The sequence below is a fragment of the Astatotilapia calliptera genome, chromosome 9 (genome assembly GCF_900246225.1).
Source record: "Astatotilapia calliptera chromosome 9, fAstCal1.2, whole genome shotgun sequence".
Classification (NCBI taxonomy): Eukaryota; Metazoa; Chordata; class Actinopteri; order Cichliformes; family Cichlidae; genus Astatotilapia; species Astatotilapia calliptera.
In genome coordinates, this window is record NC_039310.1 from 34,413,609 (window position 1) to 34,432,123 (window position 18,515).

At 38.1% G+C, this 18,515-nt stretch overlaps 2 protein-coding genes and 1 pseudogene across 3 annotated transcripts; 1 reads left to right on the plus strand and 2 right to left on the minus strand.

Moving 5' to 3' along the window:
- Positions 1–776: 776 nt before the first annotated feature.
- On the minus strand, positions 777–1,907 carry LOC113029687 (GTPase IMAP family member 8-like). Of its 2 annotated transcripts, XM_026180661.1 has the most exons (3): positions 1,804–1,907; positions 1,616–1,666; positions 777–1,486 (listed from the first exon to the last, which is right to left on the minus strand). In XM_026180661.1, the coding sequence occupies exons 1-3, from the start codon at positions 1,835–1,837 to the stop codon at positions 915–917; spliced, it is 657 nt and encodes a 218-aa protein (XP_026036446.1). In that variant the 5' UTR covers positions 1,838–1,907; the 3' UTR covers positions 777–914. The 2 variants fall into 2 exon arrangements, with proteins under 2 accessions (XP_026036446.1, XP_026036445.1); XM_026180660.1 differs by having other exon boundaries at positions 1,616–1,907.
- A 5,550-nt stretch (positions 1,908–7,457) lies between these two features.
- On the minus strand, positions 7,458–9,362 carry LOC113028862 (GTPase IMAP family member 7-like). The gene is made up of 2 exons (XM_026179297.1): positions 9,353–9,362; positions 7,458–8,041 (listed from the first exon to the last, which is right to left on the minus strand). The coding sequence occupies exons 1-2, from the start codon at positions 9,360–9,362 to the stop codon at positions 7,458–7,460; spliced, it is 594 nt and encodes a 197-aa protein (XP_026035082.1).
- An 84-nt stretch (positions 9,363–9,446) lies between these two features.
- On the plus strand, positions 9,447–10,358 carry LOC113029685 (GTPase IMAP family member 4-like; annotated as a pseudogene).
- The last annotated feature ends 8,157 nt before the right edge of the window (positions 10,359–18,515 follow it).

Below are 18,515 nucleotides of genomic sequence, written 5' to 3' on the forward strand. Positions count from 1 at the left end.
ATCCAAATGGAAGCACTACACCTCAGATCTACTCCCGACCTTTTGTCTGCTCAATTAATAATGAAGGAATTTCAAACACCTGCCCATGAAATAGCCTTTGTCAATTGTCCAATTACTTTTGTCCCTTTAAAAAGTGGGTGACACATGTTAATTAGCTGAAAATCCTAAACACAGTTTGAATGTGGATACCCTCAAATGAAAGCTGACATGGACACACTTAGTCCATGTCCATTATATAACTATAATTGGAAAATGTTTCGATAAATAGGTGAAAGATTTATGGTACTAACTTTACATACAACAAATTATTTGTGATTATTGTTATTATCAATTAAATGATTTATTTATTTAAATTTAACCAGGAACTGAGCTTTCAAAATATATAATCTCTCTGTCCTGGGCGGCCATGGTAAACATCCTGGGAAAACTATTTCAAGTATTAAGTATTAACTGTAAGGACAACATTTTTCCTTAATATTTGGTTACCTCTCTTTACATGAATACCTATTGTGTGTCAAAGCACTGAGTTTTGTGTAATATTTCAATATCTTAGTGTGTGATAGATCTGCCTGGTAAAAATATCGGAAAACAAAGAAACACTAGGTGCATGAAATAACTTGAGTTTAATAAATTCAGCATTTATTTGATTCTATTACACTCTAATGAGCAGAACTATGTGAGGAAGTCAGTAGTTTGTTTAACAAAAAATTGAAAAACTCTTTAAAGTAACCATATTTTAAAAAGGAAACTCTTCTTGTTTAAATGCTACTGTAGTAAATAAAATATAGAAGGCAACTGTTTTGTTATAATCTGTCACTTCAATTTGCAGAATAAACTTTCACCCTCTAAATTATTCATAGCTTTACAGAAAAAAGGCCAAATGTCTAAGCACATGATTTTATCTATATTGCCTGTTATTCTAACAGCCCGATCACCGTGTCAATCAGCTTTTCCACTTCCTGTGAACTTGACCTGCTGTTCTCAAAGAGAACACACCTGTTTCCACACTTTTCAACTATTTCTTTCAGACCGGGTTGGCAGGAGTGAAGGAAATCCTTCAAGGTGATTTCTGCCTGCTGCAGGTCGCCTCCTCGTGTGAACAGGATGATTGTTTTTTCTTTAACTTTACTCCCAAAATCTTTTTCTAACTTTTCCATGATGTCTCTCTCACCATCTGTAAATCTGCTCACATGCATCACGAGTACATACACACAGGGTTCTGACCCACAGAGCTGTTTACACTGTTTTACATGTTTGTCCCAAACTGATGCTTCAATGTCATCATCAAAGATATCTGGGCTATCAATCACACGTACACGTAAGTCATTCATCTCAGTTTCTGCCACCTGGAATTCTGTGGTGACCGGCTTTGAACTGGGTTTAGACATGAAGCTCTTCTTTCCGAGGATGGTGTTTCCACTTGCACTCTTTCCAGTTCCAGCCATTCCCAGTAGAACGAGGTTCACTGTGGTGATAGCACGCTTTCCTGTATTGATATGTACAAATAATAATGGAAAGAAATCAGTTGGTATCCTACCTTAAGAATGAATAAATGACAAAATAAACATGTATGGTTTCTTTAAATTCAGCTACGTTGTAAAAACATGCATCTTACTTTTTAAACTCTTCTTGGTGTGTGTAAATAATTCTTTGCTAAAACTGCCAACTGAATTAAAAGGGCATAAAAGAATTTTGTCAGTTTTTAATGACACATCTGGGATCATGTGAAATATTCTCATTCACGGAACAGCACAACTTTTTGTATTTGTTGGTAAGACGCTCCTGAGAGAGATGTGAGTTTACCTGGCTTTGTTATGTCACTGTGTGATCTGGACATTGTTTGTGATTCATAGTCAAACCTGTAATTTTGTTACAGAGCAATTATAAACTCAGCAGGCAGCTGTTTACTGTTTTATAAAAACTTAATTATTTTTATAACAATAATAAAAATGCAAACCTTCTCTATAAAATACAAACATTACATAGTATCTGTGTACAGAGCTAAAATAAAGAAAATACTTCAAATTGTGTTTGCATGAAGTTAACAGTCACAGTTCAACAAGTCTCAAATTTCACCTTTGCCTCTTAGAGCCTGGCACCAGTAGTCTGTGTTTAGCCAGTTTGTCCAGTTCACTGAAAAGCTGCTGGATGGTGCAGGATGTGAAACAGTAACCTGAGGGTTCACATGTCAGTGGCAGCACGACTGTGAACTCTTCTCTTGGTTTTCCAGTTTTCTTACTCAAATCTTCTATTTGCTTCCCCACATCTTCTGGTGAAAACCCATCCTCTACCACCAACAAGCACATGTCACTGTGGGAATTCTCAGAAAATAGTTCCTGTATGTCATCACAGAATAAGTACAAGTCAGGTGTACATGTGATCTCATATGTATAATTCTCATATATCTCGATGTTTTTGAGAATCTTTCTCGTGGGTAGCACAGACAAATCTTTCCCCAGGATGTTGGTTATTAGGGCTTTCTTCAAAGACTCTGTTTTTCCAAAGACAACAACTGAAATCTTGTCTGTAAAAATAGTGAATCACAGTTTTATTTTTTGATAGTAACAACACTATATATAAAATGTAAACATGTGATTTCAATAAATATTTAGTAGATATAAAAGTGTTGCTTTGACTTGGATTATGCTTTTTAAAAATATAACATTACAGAAACAGTGACAGTAAACTTACTATGAGACATGCTGCAGGCAGAGGCTGTGTGGATGTCTGCAGGCTGTGACACTCTCTGTTTGTTTTATATGAACCAGTTATGCAAATGCTGGAGGTGTGTCAAAGTCTGCAAATACTTTCTTAGCAGTGCAGCAACAAGACTGAAAAAAAATTAACACAGCCTTGAGATGACAACATCTGTGATATTGTGGGGAGAAAACCCCAGTTACATGACGCCCTATGAGCAAGCACTCTGTGACAATGGAAGTATTTACTTGTTTTGTAACAGGGGAAAAGAGTGTAATTCTGTTCAACGTGATAAGAAGAAGTCAAAGTTGAAATTATGAAAAGTGAAGTGAATTATGTTGTATAAATGTGACTATTGTAATAAAAAAAAAACCTTTTGCTACAGCGATGAAGGGAGGAGGGGGGGGAGGGAACAGTAAGATAAGCTCAAATCAGATGATGTCACAATAGATGATTGGATACTGGTAACGCTGGATGTTGGTTGTGTCAGAGGATGAACAGAGACCCTCTGCAGATAAAAATTAGTTTCATTGGGTCATCGCAGACGAGTCAAGGACTGGTTCACACAGTGCATTTTTGCAGTAAGAAACAGTGGATTTGGTCGTGTTTTTCCAACCCACTGTGGTTCTCTCTCTGTCTCACTAAAACCTAATAGAAACCATCTGTAGGTATTTAGCAACAGTTTAGATTTAATTATTTAAAATTTACTTAATAAAGTGTCCTATCTTCAATTAATTAAAGTCACAATTAAAAGTTTATTTTGTGGACATTTCCTGTTTTTGGTATGACTATTTGCAACCACCTTATTGAGGTTCTAATAGGTTATTATAGCTTCTAAAAATTCAGGTCCCTGGGGCTTATTTCCCAGGCCAAAAAAATTAATCCTTCAAAACATTTCCAAGTGCCATAGATCATTAGGGGGGGAGCTACCATCAGTTTCTGTTAATCAGTTGTGGTAAAACCCCATAGGTCAAAGACTCAGATCCTTTAAGCAGAGAGCCGGTCGAGACTTCTGTACAGAGGTTCTGCACAAATTCTACACAAAGACTTTAAAGTTCTTAGTGAGTTCATGGAGTAGTGTTTCCAGGCATCCCAAAGAAGGCATAAAAGGCCCTGGAAACAATGACGTGTCTATTTTCATTACCCTGAGGTTTGTTACATGGAATACATGGAGTTGGTTTCATTAAAAGACTTATTGATTAAATGACATTGTCTTTCTACAGGAAGCTCATATGTCCAAATCATCTGCACACACATCCACCTTACCAAAGTTCCCTCACACCTTTTACAGTATAGCTCAAGGAGGTGTAGCTATATTGACAGTGTTGGGGAGTAACAGAATACACGTTCTGGCGTTATGTATTTAAAATACAAAATATGAGTAACTGTTACAGTTACTGTTTTAACTTGCCTAAAGAAACATATTTAACATATTTCAACGATGTCTTCTCTGTGCGGTTAATGAATTGTGAAATAAAATATGTCATATAGCCTTTTACAAGTCAACAATTGCAAAAAAATAACTTAAAAGCCTCTGGAATTAAATAATGTTACAGAAATAATGCCTCATCTGCAGAAGAAAAATTACCAGTACTGGGTTGGTACGAGGGAAATTTATTTTCCAGTTCGTCTGAAAAGATGGACTTTCTTTTAGAGATCTTTTAAACATCATTAGGCGCGTTGCTGCATGCTTTCTGTCCCGTTTGTGAGCGCAAAACAAGCACTCACAAAGCATCAACTCGGGGATGACGTCACAAATATCTGTCGGAATATAGGGAAACCTGGGCATTTTTATCAAAACATGAAAAGAGGACATGTCCGGGGAAAAGACGACGGTTGGTCACCCTAGGTTGTCTGCTATCTATTTTTGGTAATTCCACACTGGTGGAAACCCAAATAAAACACACATTAAGAGGCTCTAAAGCCTGGGTCTCAATCTCGCGACCTCTACTTGCAGCCCGCCTAGTGACGTGAAGAAATATTTTTAAAAATTATTGTTCAAAACATTATTCAATATAAAGGCAACAGGCAGAGTGTTACAGGCATAGCCCTAAAGAATGTAGCCTCATGGGCAGTGTAGCCCAGTTGTAAGTAATCTATTGAGACTCGACTGTACACCGTGTTCGTGTTTTCCTCTGAAACAATAAGTTCCGTTGGAGCAGTCTTTCAACGCCTCTCTCTGTCTCTCGCTAGCAAAGTTGACCCAGACAACAAAGTAAAGCTAGTTTTTGGTTACGAGCCCGACATGAACCCGACGTAATAGCCAGAGGTCCCTTTACTACGGTTGGGAGCCGCGGACCTGTTTTAATTATGCGCGGAATAGTTTTCTATACATAGAATTTTCTATATGAAAGCTGAGACTCTACATTATATCCATGTCCATTATATAACTACAAATGGAATAGGTTTAAGTAGGTTTAAGTAGACAGGTAAAAAAGATTAAAAATAAATAACTAAATATGTATTTCCAAATACATATGGAACTAACTGTATGGACCAAATTGACAACGACTCGTCCTTTTTTCATCACTTCTTTTCTTCACTTTTGGATCACTCTGAAACCACACTTATAATAGGAGGAGACTTCAATCTGGTATTGAATCTAGAAATTGACAGGTTCAGTGAGTCAAAAGAAGTGCCAGACTGCAGACATTCTTAAACAACATGTGAGTGATTTAGGTCTTTGTGATGCTTGGTGTTCATGTCGCCTCTCAGGGATTACACATTCTTGTATAGACTACTTTTTAGTTAACAGATGGATTACAAGAGATATTACAGACACTATCAGCAATCATTCACTGAGTCGAACTCTCTGAGACAGAAAAGAGTCAAAATAATACCTTACTCTTCTCATAAGAAAAAGAACAAACACTTGTACTAAAAACAAAAATGTAATCTTTAGAATCTGCTTCCTCGCCACAAGAACATATAATTAACACCATGAGAAAACTAAAGCTAGAATTAAATGAAATGAAATAATTAACAGAAGAACATGGTTATTGTTGCAAATCTGCAATTGGAGAGCTTTGAACGTGGTAATAAATTTAGGAAATTCCTTGCTAATGGGTAATGATCAATAAATAAAAACACAACTGTTTATTCTATTAAAGAGTCAACTGGGAACATTACTCATGATCCACAACAAATAAATACATCTTTTTATGAGTTTTATGAAGCTTCACAGCATCACAGATTATTCCCTCCATCATTGCTTTTGAAGAATTTCTTAGCAATATAAATCTACAGAATTTAAATGATGAACAGATTGTAGCTCTGGATCCACCTGTGTCAATGTCTGACTTCCATGAAGCCATACAGCATCACCCAGACAATAAAGCCCCAGGTCCGGATGGTTTTCCAGCTGATTTTTATTTTAGCCCATGCTAGCTGGATATGCTGGTTTTAACAGGGAGCCAATGAAGGGAAGCCAATAGGAGAAACATGCTCTCTCTTTTTTGTTATGAGTGGCTGTGTGCAGACAGGAATAGGACCCAAGGTGCAGACTCAGGAGACAGTCGTGAACTCAAAACAGCTTTAATGTAAAACTCAAAATATAACATAACTGGAAAAAATCTAAATAAACTTAAACCGGAGGACTGACAGAACACACAGCTAGGTAAACGGTAGATCGCAACCCAGACACAGAGAAACACAGGGCTTTAATACACAGAGGGAGCAATCAGGGAATGAGTAACAGGAGGGAAACACAGCTGGGGCAAATCAGGCCTAACGAGACAAGGGGAAGCGAAACCAGATACATTAACATCAGACATGGACTTTCAAAATAAAACAGGAAACATGACACAGACTGAACTAAAGACACAGACTCGCACGCACTGTAACAGAGGGAACAGAGACGTGGGACCAGTGCAGACACAGACACTGACTGGACACGGGGATATAGCAACTGAGGATACACAGAGACGCGAACTAGACAAGGGGATACAGCTGACAGGGGAGACAGAGCAACTAGAGAAGACAGAGACATAAACCATAAGACAGAACTCAAAGAAACCAAAGACTAGAAATTATAAATAATATAATAAACTCAAAATCCTAACATTTCTAGTCTCTGCCAGTACTCTTGCTGCAGCATTTTGGAGAAACTGAAGGCTTTTAGGAAGTTTTTAGAGCATGCTGATAATAATGAATTACGGTCGTCCAGCCTAGAAGCAAGAAGTGCATGAACTAGATTTTGGGTGTCACTCTGAGTCAGGATATCTCATATTTTAGAGATATTTTGCAAATAGTAGAAAGAAGTCCTACATATTTGTTTAACATCTGCATATTTTAATTATTTAAATTTTCACTGAGTCTTTGCAAGTGTTCAATCCACAAACATCAAATGCTCATTTTTTTTTGCTATGATTACTGTATGTATTCTTATTACTAGTGCTATTATTGTTAGATATAGGTTTTTTCAAAGGTATGTTTGAATCATCAAAGGGTCTCTGTTACTTGAAAAACCTTTGGTCAACAATGAATATTTACCAAACTTCATTTTATTGGTGAATTTAACATGAATGATTTACATCAACAGGCTATAAACAGAAACACAATAAGAGACAAACTCCATGCACCAGTTTCAATAACAACCGAATTCATAATCAGTCGCTGATTAAAGGCTGATTTTGACGAAGGCAAATAAAAAGGGAAACAAAAGAAAACATTTCTAACTGAACAGTTCAGGCTAGTATTTCATGCTCTGTTTATATCTTTCTGTTTAACAACTTATCATATCCAAGCACTTCATAGTGTTATCATTGCTGCTGTTCTCGGATCATCCTGATCACTTTCTCCATTAAAATTGCCACTTGATGTGATGTTGGCCTGCTGTTCTCAAAAACAACACACCTGTTGTCACACTTCTGAATTATTTCTTTCAGACCAGGTTGGCAGGAGTGAAGAAAATCCTCCAGCTTAATGTTTGCACAGTGCAGGTCGTCTCCTCTGGTGAACAGGATGATTGTTTGTTTTCTAACTTTGCTTGCAAAAGCTTTTTCTAGCTTTTCTATTATGTTTCTCTCACCATCTGTAAATCTGCTTGCTTGCATCACAAGTAAATACACACATGGTTCTGACTCACAAAGCTGTTTGCACTTTTTTACATGTGTGTCCCAAACTCGTGGGTTGATGTCATCATCAAAGATGTCTGGGTTATCAATGACACGTACATGTATGCCATTTATCTTTGATTCTGCCCTTTGGCACTCTGTGGTGACCGGCTTTGTACTCGGCTTACACTTGAAGAATTTCTTTCCGAGGATGGTGTTTCCACTGGCACTCTTTCCCGTACCGGTCATTCCCAGAAGAACTAGGTTCACTTTGGTATCAAAGTGATTTTCTGTGTCAATGAAGAACAAAAATAAGTGACAGTGAAATAGAAATAAATATTCTTTCCAGATCTGAAGAATAATCATCTACAGCTAAAACACTTACAAGACTTTTATCTGAACAGTTAAATACGCATTTAAGTATACACATAATTATATCTGCATGCAGTTCGCATAATTACACCATGCTATTCCTGCACAAGAGACTCTTTATCTCAATATTTTAACTTCCTGATTAGATAAAAAGTAAAAAAAAAAATGTTAATAATAGAGATAAAAATTTCAAAAAATGTCCCACATTTGAAACTATGTACGGGGATAGTGTAGGGCTCTTTGTTACATCTGCCACTTTTATAAAAAGGCTAAAGAAATGTTTTTGACATACACATCCACACACAGAACACGACAATATTGTGAGATACTGCTGATAAAGCTGAGTCTTGCCTTCCATCCATTCATGTTTGCTTCTTAAACATGAATTTAAGCTGAGGTCTCCCAAAGCTGTCATAGATTGGGGATCTGCAGCAGACCTGTAATATAACAGAACTAAATTAACTCACCAGGAAACTTTGTTTTTTGGGCAAAAGATCTATTATGTTTGAAACATTACAATATATATATATATATAATAATAATAAACCTAATAACTAATGAATTAATATGATTACTCAGATTAAATAAAACACTGTTCTTCTTATGCAAACTTATGTGATATCATAAATATTCATTATATGTTACTGATTTTTTAGGTTTACCTCTTATGACTTAACCCCCGCTGTTTGTAAGGCAGTTCTCTGTAAAGCTGCTCCATGGTCATATTCTTGAATGGGTACTCTGTAGGTTTAGAACTCAAAGGCAGCACAACTGTGAATGTATCTGTAGGTGTTCCACTTTTCTTGCTCAGATATTCTATCTGATTCCACACATTTTCTACTGAAAAGTCACATCTTACCACCAACAAACACATGTCAGGGTCTGGATTCATAGCAAATTGTTGTTTTATGTCATCACATTGCACGTCCAAATCTGGCATGCATGTGAAAACATATGTCTCGTTTTCATATATCGTGGTTTTTGTTAGAATCTTTCTTGTGGATAGCACAGATATGTCATCTTCCAGGATGTTGGTTATTAACGCTTTCTTCAAAGACTTCCCATTTCCCAGGATGACGACTGAAATTTTGTCTGTGAACAAACACAAAATCCTTTTTCTCTGACACTGTTTAAGAGCAACATTTTCTCTCTACTGCTACAAAATTCAATCATTAAAACTGTTAAAAAAAACAGCTATAAAGCAAAGAAACCTTTTCAAATAAACTTACCTTCAGACATATTTCATTAGTCTGGTGTGTCAAAACTCTGCACGGTGTCTTCTGCAGGCTGTGCTGCGCTCTCTCTTTATTATATGTACCTGTTATGCAAATGCTGGAGGTGTGTCAGCTGTGGAGCTATAAATAAACCATGTGTTGAAAAGAAGCTTTAACATTCTTCTCGCTCACACGTGCAGTGAAAACAGTGACATTAAGATGGCTAAATTTCCAGCAGGTAAGACTCAAAGTTAATCTTCTGTCTGTATGATTGTTTTTTGTTGTGTATACAGGTTAAATCAAGGTTGTAATTTGTGTTTCAGGTCCTGATTTGAGGATTGTGATGCTTGGAAAGACCGGTGTGGGTAAGAGTGCTGTTGGAAACACCATTCTGGGAGACAGATATTTCAGATCTTCTCCTTTATCACGGTCAGTGACTGAGGTCTGTCAGAAAGGTGTGACTCAGTGGGGTAACAGGGTAGTTAGTGTTGTAGACACACCAGGGATCCTGGACACTGCAAAATCAAATGAGTTCATCAAAAGAGAAATTGTGCGTTGTGTTGAAGTCTCCTGTCCCGGTCCTCATGTGTTCCTGTTGGTCATCCAAGTCGGTCGATTCACCAAAGAAGAGAAAAACTCAGTAGAAGCCCTGCAGGAGCTGTTTGGCCAGGCTGCAAATCAGCACATGATCGTGCTGTTCACTCGCGGTGGTGATCTTGGAGGCATGACCATACAGGAGTACGTACGTGAAGCTGAGGAAGGACTTCGCCGCATCATCCAGTGCTGTGGAAATAGATTCCACGTCTTTGACAACATCAGCAAAGACACAACACAGGTGGTGGAGCTGGTCAAGAAGATTGGTGACATGATGGCAGCAAATGGGGGCAAGCACTACACAGATGCCATGTACAAGGAGGTGGAGGCTGCAGGTATCATGGGACTTAAGGCTGTTCAGTATGAGTTCCTTGAGGCCCTACTGAAGCGTATTCAAAATTTTTTTCTCATTCTTCACAGAGATTAAACTATTGTAATGAAGAATCTAGGCTCAGCATGTATCGATTAGGAGTCTCTGACACAGACCTACGATGTATATTGCTGTGTAGCATCAATAAACTTGGATGTATGAAAAAAATGTAAAAAAAATATTTTGATGATGTTGTTTTGCTTCTTGGTGTTTTGGTACAGACAAAAGCATTTTAAAATAAATAATAATCACAATATGAGCTCTGCTTCTAAAGTATATTTTGTCTTAGGTGGATCTGGTCCAATTTGTAGTGGATGTGTGATCATGACAGTTTATTGTGTATTTAAAACTTTGCACTATGTAAATTCATTAATTAATGTATTATGCATTAAATGTGAATTGTGTGTATTCATTATCACTGTAAACTTCATTAGAAATATAGTGCATATATTTAATGTTGACTTTTCATTAAGTTATACAATTAACCATTTATAAATGTTTTGAAAATATAGGGTTAAGGGTTAGGTTTTGGACAACATCATCATGATTATGTCAATAATAAAATTGATAAAATTGATATCTTTTTCTCTTAATATTTTTTTCTATTTTTCTATTTTTCACATTACAACATGGACAAACACATTTTTCAAAATATATACATGTACAAATACATGCAAATTCTATTCATTTAGTTCCTTTAACTGGAGCTCTGTTAGTTAAACAATGTTGAATTGAACAGCTCAAAATCAACATTTCATTTTCCATGAGAGATAAGGTGCAACTTATGAGTGAGTTTTTCCTCAAAAATTCTTTATTTTACTACATTTATATATTTGGGATGTTTAGTTATTTAGATTTTAATTTAAATTATTCATTGGGCTATGTACATATTTTTAAATGCCAAAAAGACAATACCACTGTGTTAATAAAAAGGAGAAAAAACTAATGAACTCAAAGAGAAGATATTACTGACTGTAAAAGTCAAATGTGGATTTCTCAAAGTGTAGTTCAGAATTAGGTTTTTCTATTATTCAGTATTTAGTTGATCTATTTTGAACTGACAAAATGACTCAATATTCTATGTAAATAAAAGAGAGGTGACATTTATAATTTAATGGTTTGGTCATTTAGTGTTTGAATCTTAATCATTTAAAATTTCTCTCCTGAGAAATAATTTCCTTACATCGTTTTTAATTTTAGAAACATCCTGGCTCAGATGACACTGAAAAACTAGTTCATGTATTTATTATTTCTAGACTGGACCACTGTAATTCTTTATTATCAGGATGTCCTAAAAATTCACTGAAAAGTCTTCAGGAAGAGTGATTATACTGGCTTCCCTTCATTCCCACTGTTGCCAAAGTGGTTGTTCATTGGGGTCATATGTTTGTTGAGTTTTTTTTCTGTCTTCTCAGTCTTCTTTGTATTGTAGAGTCTCTACCTTAAAATATAAAGCTCCTTGAGGTAACTGCTGTTATGATTTGGCACTGTATAAATAAAAATGAATTCAACTGAACTGAATAGGGACCATTTTCCTCATTCACACAAAAGTTTAGAAATAAGATTCAAGATTCAAAGCGTTTATTGTCATGTGTGCAAAGAAAAAGCTTTTCTCTAATGAAATTCTTTCCCTGCTGTCCACATGCAGATGCCCGTTAATATGTACAAATGGATAAAATACAAATAGGATTAATAAATAAGTGGAAACAAAAAAAAGAAAAGAAATTGAAGTGTTAAATAGATTCAATTGCAAAAGAGTTATGAGCTTAATATGCTGGTTTGATATGTGAGATAACCTGATGTGCAAAAATTAACATTAATGTTAAAATAGGTCAGCTATTCTAAAGTCAGTAAATAAGCTTAATGTAAAAAGCAGAGCTGGATTTTGGTTACTTAAGTACATGTGTGAAAGAATGCAAAACCTAGTCTTACTTGACCAAACAGCTGGCACTAGCAGTATAATGATGTCAGTGCAAAGTTTTCACTTTTTGAGGGCTTATTTTAATTTGAAGAAATGCGATTTTGTTCTGTATTTTAGTGTTGGACCTGAATAGGTCAGTTGAGGTTCGTTGATTGATCACATTTGTCAATCTTGAGCTTAATATATTTTAAAGGAGACAAATCTGAGATCTGTTATATAAAAAGTATTTACTTCCTTCACACAAGAAGGAAGTAAGACACCTTTTAAACCAAACAACAAGGTTTTCACACTTGAACACGTTTCTGTAAACAAGGAAACCAAAGTTTCCAGAGATTTCTGAGATCTCTATCAGGTTCTGTAAGATGTTCCGGTTGCATTTTCTTTTTTACATGAATTAGATATGCAAAATAATGACAAGGAAATGTAGTCCTGTCAGTTCCAACAGAGAACAGGATGTATGAATTTTTAGGATCTGATAAGATCAAAACAAAATTCTCTCTATCTTCCATGTCTAGTTTAATTGGATGCATTCCAAATGTGCCTTTTTAAGGGGAATTTTTTCTGTCTCTCACACCCTTGAAACCAGAAATATAAAAGGAATGTTTTAGATGCCAGGGTTTGGCAAAGATGTAAATGCAGGCCTCTCAGAAGGAAAGGACTTGATGAAAAGCAATATTTTACTGCTGATGTAGATCCAAAACCAAACAAAGTGCAAAAGAGAAATCCAGAGCACGAGGAACAGAAATGTAAAGTCCCAGGAAACGCGTGTTTTCATTTTCTTGAGGAACTCAAAAAGAGTAACTCAGGGAAGAACATGAGAGAAAATAAACAGATTTCTCAGTAAAGAGGAGACAAGACTATGAATAGACATAATATTGATTGGAGAAAAAGCTGATGAAACTGACGGCCTAGGGGTCAAGGTCCACCCAACCACTGCGTACCACCCGCAGGCCAACGGGATGTGCGAGCGTTTCCACCGTTCGCTTAAGGCTGTGTTCCGTGATTCTCTCACAGATGCCAACTGGGTTGACCGCCTTCCATGGGTTTTACTGGGGTTGCGCTGCGCGGTTAAAGAAGACCTCGGGGTTTCCTGGCTGAACTTGTCCTCGGTCAGCCTCCCCGGGTCCCCGAGGAATTCTTGCCCGAGAGTGCACCCCCCGTGCTTCGCTCCCTCTGTGCTGTCTCTCCGTCCCCCAAGAGACTCGTTTTCTGTTCCTGGCCCAGTGCACCATTGTCTGCCCGACACCTTTGTTCCGAGGTCGTTGGACTCTGCAGTTTGTTTTCGTCAGGCATGACGCTCATAGGCCTCCGCTGCGTCCACTGTATGACGGCCCCTTTAGGGTTATTCAACCGGCCGGAAGCATTTCCTTTTGGACTTTGGGAGTCAGCAGGAGGCTGTTTCTATTGACAGACTTAAACCAGCACATGTGCTTCTGGATGATCAGGTGGTGCCGGCTCAGGCCCCCTGCTGTGGCCGTCCGCCTTCCACTGGACTGGACAACTCTGCTTCTTCCTCTGGGAGCGCCCCCCACCTGGCGGGGCCCGAGCTATCTTCAGGTTTTCCTGACCGCCCATGCCAACCTGGTCCTCAGGCTCGTTTCTCCTCAGCCAGCTCTCCACCTCCCCGGTTCAGCCGTTCTGGACGCTTGATTAAAGCAAGGGTTCTGGACTAGGGGATGACCCTACTGGGTGTTCGGGGGGGGCATGTGTGGTTGACCACTGGAGGGCTCCACTCACACCCAGTTCTCAGGAAGTGTTGTTGCTATGTTTTGGAGGGAAAGGTATTCAGTTGTGTGGTGACGAGTAATAAACGAGGAGTGTTAATCGAGAGCTCTCGTGTCGTCTGTGTTTACTTCCACAATGTCAATATAGTACGAGGTTCAGTTAGCTTTGCACAAAAATAGAAAAGTCCTCCAACGACCTACTTTTTGCTTTCTTATTCTGAGCACATTTATGAAGCCTTTACATTTTTATTTTTACTTTAGCCAGGAATCACAATTTGAATCAGTACTTCAACTTTTATTGGACTATTTTTTAACAATGGTATTCTTACTTCTACTTAAGTGCAGTATGTCTGTACTTTTTCCACCTCTGTAAACTACTGAGAGACATGAAAACACATACAGTACTGTGCAAGAGTACAGATCCAGCCTCATTTTTGTATTTTGAAGTAATGAAATGTACAAACACAAATAGAACACGTTATATAATGCAAAAACTGATTGTTTTGCTGCCATTTGTTCAATTCATCGTCAAAATGATCCCACAAGATCTCCAACACCACTGGCTGAAATAAAGCTCTGAAACATGATGATTCTCTATCATGTTTCACAAATTGTTTGTAGATACTCACTGTTGTACCTCGCTCCTGACCCCTGACATACTGATGACTGGAATCAGAGATTTTCTGATTCACAGATTTTCAGTTCAGTTTTTGTTTACTTTGTTTTACCTCAGCCTTTCTAATAGTTTCCTTCCACTTCTGATGAAGCATCACAAACCAGTAGATTAATCAACTCAAGGGTCAGATGCATCTCTGACATTCTCTGTGTGGTTATTGTGTCTTAAGGGCATGGCTTTTAGTTTCTGATAATAGACTGTAGGACAAGCTAGAGGTGATAGGGCTGAAGATGTTAATATTCTCATTGGGAGGAACAGAATGTACAGGATTAGAAATGAGGACATCAGAGGGACAGCTCAGGTTAAACAGTTTGGAGACAAAGTTGAAGAGGCAGGGCTGAGATGGACTGGACATGTGCAGAGGAGGGATTGGGTTTATTCTGGACAAGGATGGTAACTGTGGAGCTTAATGTCAATCTCCCAGGCAGGAGGAAAATGGAAGACCACATAGAAAAGTGATGGATGTAGTGAAGGAGCCAATGAACAGAGTTGGTCCCAGACTAGGGCATTTGCAAACACAATCCTTGGAGACTTCTTCCTGACCTCATCTGTCAACGTATCACCATTGTAAACATGATGGGGCTCAAAACATATCTCTGATGTAATCCTACCCCACCTTGAACCCATCTGTCATTCCTAAACCTCACCATTGCTGCGTTGTTCTCATACACATCCTGCTCCACCCTCACATACTTCTCTGTCACTATTAACTTCCTCATACATACCACAGTCCCTTTCCTGGTACCTTATCATATGTGTTTTTAGATCCACAAAGGCACAGTGCAGGTCCTTCTGGCCTCTATACTTCTCCATCAACACTCTCAAAGAAAATATTTAATTTTCAATTTCAATTCAGGGAGGAACGGCCATCTGCCACCACTGGTTAGAGAAGGAAGACAAGATAAAAGACATGCTGTGGAGCGAGCCAGAGATTAATCACAAGTATGATTCAATGCAGAGAGGTGCATGGACACACAATGAGTGAGAAAAGTGACTGAAGAACAAATAGTCAGTGTATCACATCTCTTTTGCTCTTTCTTGGCATGAAACAATAATGCTGCTCACTGATCATCCACTTCAACAATTCTTTCCCATTACCTTCATTGTAGTTTAATGATATGACTGAGAAGGTACTGAAGATTAGCTTCTTGGATGTGGGAAGATTCCCGGTGCCTACGACCAATTCATCTACTGTCACCTGGTGCCGACGCTACACTTCAGTTCCCAACCCGGAATCTATGGTCCGATGGCCCCATGTTCACCTTGCGTCCCTCGTTCGACCGCAGTTTTGATGGCAGATGTGACGTACCACTAAGGATATTAGCTTCAGCTAGCCCTGAAGTCACCGCCTGGTGTAACAGGTGCACACAGGTGTTTAATTCAAGTGCCACTGCAGTCAGCTGTTGAGTGCACCAACCAAACGTCATCAATCAGGTTTGCCCTGCTCAACACTCGCTCAATCACAAACAAATCGTTTATTTTAAACGATCTTTTTATAAAGAAATCTCTCAACGTCATGTGTTTAACTGAGACGTGGCAACAAAACGTGGATTATATACATCTGAAGGAAATTTGTTCGACTGGCTGCTCCGTCATCGGAACTCCACGTCTTTCGGGACGTGGCGGAGGTCTCGCTGTTGTGCACCAGGACAGATTCACATGCAGACTGATGAACTCGGATTCCTTTACCTCATCTGAACTGCAGATGATCAAGGTCGGCTCTTTGCTCACCTTATATTGTATTTTAATCTACTGACCTCCTGGCCCTGCCGGAGTCTTTTTAACTGAATTTAATGACCTCCTGTCATCCATTATTAAATTAGAGAAGGTGGTAATGTTGGGAGATTTTAACCTTCATATTGATGATACATCCTGTAATATGGCTGCTGACTTCATGACTATCACAGAGTCTTTTAATTTTATGCAGCATGTTTCTGGCCCTACACATGTAAAGGGTCACACATTGGACCTTGTTTTCTCCTTGGGTTTAAATATAAATGACATTCGTGTGGAAGATGTCCATGTGAGTGACCATAGCTGCATATATTTTAACTTAACTTTAACCCAAAATAACGATTGAAAGGCGAATCATAAACCTGAACGCCGGCAAAAGGTTCTCTGTCATGTTTGACGCTGAAATGACTTACAATGATTTGGACTCTCTTGTCTCATCCTTTAATAACCAGTGTAATTCTATTTTAGACATAGTGGCACCTCTGAAAAAAAGTAATGTCCTACGTTTGAAATCTCATCCTTGGCTAAATGAAAACATTCGTAATTTCAGGAGATACTGTCGCAAGCTGGAACGTTTGTGGAAGGCTTCCAAGCTTGAGGTTTATAAGTTACACCTTAAAGAATCTATCGTCTTACTAAATGACATGTGGAAAAATGCTAGAACAGAGTATTTTTCACACTTCATAGCTTCAAAAAAGAAATACCCCAAATTCTTGTTTAAAACAATTAAGAGCATTGTTTCTCCTGATGCTCCTTGTGCACCAGTTCACTCAACGTCCGAATGCAATGAGTTTATGAACTATTTCAGAAATAAGGTCATTGCCATCAGGTCTAATATCTGTCCATCATCTTCTCAATATCAGACTTTCAACTTGCCCTCCTCTGATACTTGGTCCTCTTTTTCTCCTGTTACATTACAAGACATCAGAGGCCTGCTTTGTCATATAAAACAGACTTCAAGCCCCCTTGATGTCCTTCCATCTTCACTTTTCACTAGTGTGTTTGATTCCATTGGCCCCTGTATTGTGGAAATGATAAATACTTCTCTTCATACTGGCTCAGTTCCCAGCTTCTATAAAAACAAGCTATCGTCGAGCCAATATTAAAGAAACCCCAGCTGGATCCATCTCTTCCTAACAGTTATAGGAAAATATCCAAATTGTCTTTTATATCGAAAATTTTAGAAAAAGTAGTAGTAGAACAACTTAACTATCTCCTGGATAAAAATGCTGTTATGGATACTTTCCAGTCTGGTTTTCGTAAATTGCATTCCACTGAAACGGCCTTACTTAGAGTATCTAGTGATATCTTGATGGCAGCAGACTCTGGAGAACACCGTGCTGGTCCTGTTGGATCTCAGCTCTGCTTTTGACACTGTAGATCACAGTATCATGATAAACAGACTCGAGAACTTGTTTGGGATTACTGGTGTTGTTTTAAAATGGTTTATATCATATCTGTCTGAGAGATCTTTTACTGTTTGCATGAATCATGTCACATCAGAATCAACAGTTTTGCCGTGTGGGGTACCTCAGGGATCTGTTCTGGGTCCAATTCTATTTCTACTTTATGTATTTCCCCTAGGCCAAATTATTAAGCACTATAAATATATCTCCTATCATCGCTATGCTGATGACATCCAACTATACTGTTCCTTCAAAATGTCTGAGTTTTATAAATTGTCTAATTTAAGTAATTGCCTGACAGAAATCAACCAATGGTTAAATGACAATTTTCTCCAACTAAACTCTGATAAAACAGAAACTCTAATTATTGCTCCAGACCACATGGTCCCAGAAATCAGGCAGCATATCAGCTTCTTAGACCCCTATGTAAAATCGAGCCTTAGAAACCTCGGTGTTGCTCGAGCAGCACTCTAAGCAGCTGGTCCGAAACTGTTTTTATCATTTACGGAATATTTCTAAACTCAGACTAACGGTATCAAAGCTTGAACTTCAGATGATTACATGCTTTTATTTCTTCTCGTTTAGACTACTCTAATGGCCTTTTTACTTGTTTTAACAAATCAGCCTTAAATCGTCTTCAGACTGTGCAGAACGCTGCAGCACATCTCTTAACAGGCACCAAGAGAAGATCGCATATCACTCCAGTTTTAGCCTCCCTTCACTGGTTGCCTGTAAGTTTTAGGTTTCATTTTA

What these genes read in the sequence shown, in the direction of transcription:
- LOC113029687 (XM_026180660.1), bottom strand. Translation starts at nt 1,739, where the DNA reads ATGAGAATATTTCACATGATCCCAGATGTGTCATTAAAAACTGACAAA. An exon ending in CACCAAGAAGAGTTTAAAAA is followed by an intron (nt 1,487 to 1,615) that starts GTAAGATGCATG and finishes ATATCAATACAG; the next exon opens with GAAAGCGTGCTATCACCACA.